Source organism: Tasmannia lanceolata, unplaced genomic scaffold (genome assembly GCF_043159265.1).
Source record: "Tasmannia lanceolata isolate RefF3 unplaced genomic scaffold, GAP_Taslan_0.1 ptg000011l, whole genome shotgun sequence".
Classification (NCBI taxonomy): Eukaryota; Viridiplantae; Streptophyta; class Magnoliopsida; order Canellales; family Winteraceae; genus Tasmannia; species Tasmannia lanceolata.
The window spans coordinates 20,959,226-20,961,644 of record NW_027518688.1 but is presented as its reverse complement, the minus strand read 5'-3'; the positions used below and the strand labels follow the sequence as shown (position 1 = coordinate 20,961,644).

Here is a 2,419-nt window from a genome sequence, read left to right as displayed (position 1 = left end):
TAGAAGGTCCCACTGAATAAAACCATGTTGAATAAGCTTTTGTGGTTGTTCCACCTCCTTGTCGCCCAGAAATCAGCCTGTCATGTTTTTGTGAAGGTCTGAGATTAATCCCAGTAAAAACATGTTTTTTAATCTCAGCCCTTCACAAAAACATAAAAAGGCGATGAACGCATTTGGTCGCGAAAGAGGTGAAACAATTTCTTATTCCTATCCCTTTTTTAGCCAAAACAAAAGAATTCATTATTTCAGAATCCTGGTTTAAAATTAGTGATAAAATACAACCAGCTAGGTAGTCTAGCCTTATCATCCGATTGACCGCCTTAAAATTAAGGGTCCCTATCAGCCAGTTATACAACCAAAGTGTATAATCGCCTTTCATAGATTTTATACATAGGTAAATCATCTATGTAGTTTTATTCAATAAACTTGTATATGATTACACAGGATTTTTATACTGATGACAAAATATTATTGTCATTGACACTTATTTAGATGATACTAGTAGTCATTTATTTTCATACATCAAAAGCGCCTAATCAAGCAAAAGGACTTTGGTTGTAGCAGTCAAGGTTGGAGCCATAGCTCACACCAAGTATCTCACAGTATCTCTTGTAGAATCCGATGCGGTCCGCCACCTTATCGTTGGTGCCTTTGCCGCATTCGATTCCACCATTGATGATGTTTGTAAGAACACCGTACCCTGGAAGGCGACCCGCAGACGTGTCGGCAGCGGATGGTGTCCATTGGCCTGTGATGACATCATGGCATGAAGGTTTTGGAGATTGAGGGGTCGTCCAAAACCATAGGGCTGTCTTAAATGAAACGGTTGCATCAGTGGCAACAAGGTCTGGGTTGCTGAGAAGGTCCACCCCAATGGCATTTCCAGCTGGGCCATAGTTGTAGTTGCTGTAAGCATCAGAATCAAAGTCAAGTTAATCCCCTAGAAAATTATACATAGAAACAACATTACAAAAGTATGGGAAAAGATGATGAAACTTACTAAGAGATTTGAATGGGACCTCGGCCGTAGTATTTTTTACCAGCAGCACATGGCCATTGTGCATTTGAAACACAATAATCTCCTGGACTACCTTGTTCTTGGAGGAAGCAATATCCCCAAGCATATGGACCGTCTGTTGCAGTCGGCCACCCACCTTAAAACATCAATTAATGGATCATTTAGTCAAGAATTAAAGTTCAATGTTGAGTAGAAAAATAACATAGTAAAACACTTATAAACAGAATTTTTGGTCATTTTCAGTGTTTTTTGCATTTGGTGGGATTCGAGCTCTCTTCTTGGTTTTCTTTCGCACACGATAGAGGATCTTATAGCTGGGCTTTTGCAAGGGCGGCCTTCAGTATAGCATTCCTCATATTTCAATTACTTAGAAAATTATGAACAAATCAATCAAAGAAGATGGGAGATCTCAACTAGGGAAACCTACCAGTAGTTTCATGGGATGTTTGAGCCAAGAAAGCTGCAATCTCCCGTTTACGTGTGTCTGTGTCCCCAGTGGTTCCAAAGCCACCAAAGGCATTTGCAGCAGCTATGAAAGCATTGTAAGTGTAGAAGCCTTTGCCGTTGCAAGCACCATCATTTCGATGCTTCAACATTTCTTCGAAGAGGGCCGAAGTGATGATGGAGCCCACACCACTGCCACCACTCGGAGTAGGAGACGGTGTCGAACCGCCACCGCATTGGCTCTGGCAACGGGTCCCACAGTAATCGGTGGTGGTGCCACACCAACCAAATTCGCTGCAACATAGCCCTCCTGGACATAGAGCTTGCCCAGCTTGGCTCCCACATTGTTCTGCCAAGGAACCTAACAAAGAGGCTAAAGAGAACAAAACCAAGATCCATGTCCTCATTTTTGCTAGTAGATGTGTTGCTTAAGAAACATGAGGCCTATAAATAGAGAGAGGGGAAGGTGTGTTGGGGTTTCTTTTGACTAGTCAAAAATAATAGGCGATAATTCAAGGTAGGACAAAAGGAAAGGATGGGGTAATGGCAAAGAAGATAAGAAGTTACAAGACCTACGTACCCAAGTGAGATAAACAAAATAAGAATTCACCAAGGTAGAAACTTGAAGGCTGGAACTGGGAAATTTCCATTAGAAGCTCAATTTGGACCCACTCCCATGATGTCCGAATGATCGTGACCCTTCATCCAAGGTGGCCCCCCATTATGTACCAAGTCTAGAAAGTCTTTCTAATTGAAACTATTCACGTTTTTTTTTCTTTGCATTGATTGATTTTTGTTATGGGAAGTGATATATTCGTCCCTTCTTTTTCCCGGGCCAGCCCATTGTAGTGTAAAAGAGTAGTCATGATTCATGAATACACTTAAGAGGGGACTGGCCCAGGGAAGAAAAGGGGGTTGAATATATCATTTCCCTCTAGTCATTTCATAGATAAAATC

At 41.5% G+C, this 2,419-nt stretch overlaps 1 protein-coding gene across 1 annotated transcript; it reads right to left on the bottom strand.

Annotated features, from left to right (window-relative positions):
- Nucleotides 1-391: 391 nt before the first annotated feature.
- LOC143886614 (endochitinase-like) lies at nucleotides 392-1,904 on the bottom strand. Its single transcript, XM_077390662.1, has 3 exons — nucleotides 1,446-1,904; nucleotides 1,001-1,154; nucleotides 392-906 (listed from the first exon to the last, which is right to left on the bottom strand). The coding sequence occupies exons 1-3, from the start codon at nucleotides 1,867-1,869 to the stop codon at nucleotides 537-539; spliced, it is 948 nt and encodes a 315-aa protein (XP_077246777.1). The 5' UTR covers nucleotides 1,870-1,904; the 3' UTR covers nucleotides 392-536.
- Nucleotides 1,905-2,419: the final 515 nt, after the last annotated feature.

Coding starts and splice junctions, on each gene's coding strand:
- LOC143886614 (XM_077390662.1), bottom strand. CDS start 1,869: ATGAGGACATGGATCTTGGTTTTGTTCTCTTTAGCCTCTTTGTTAGGT. Junction 1,155..1,445: donor AACATCCCATGAAACTACTG/GTAGGTTTCCCT, acceptor TGATGTTTTAAG/GTGGGTGGCCGACTGCAACA. Junction 907..1,000: donor GGTCCCATTCAAATCTCTTA/GTAAGTTTCATC, acceptor TGATGCTTACAG/CAACTACAACTATGGCCCAG.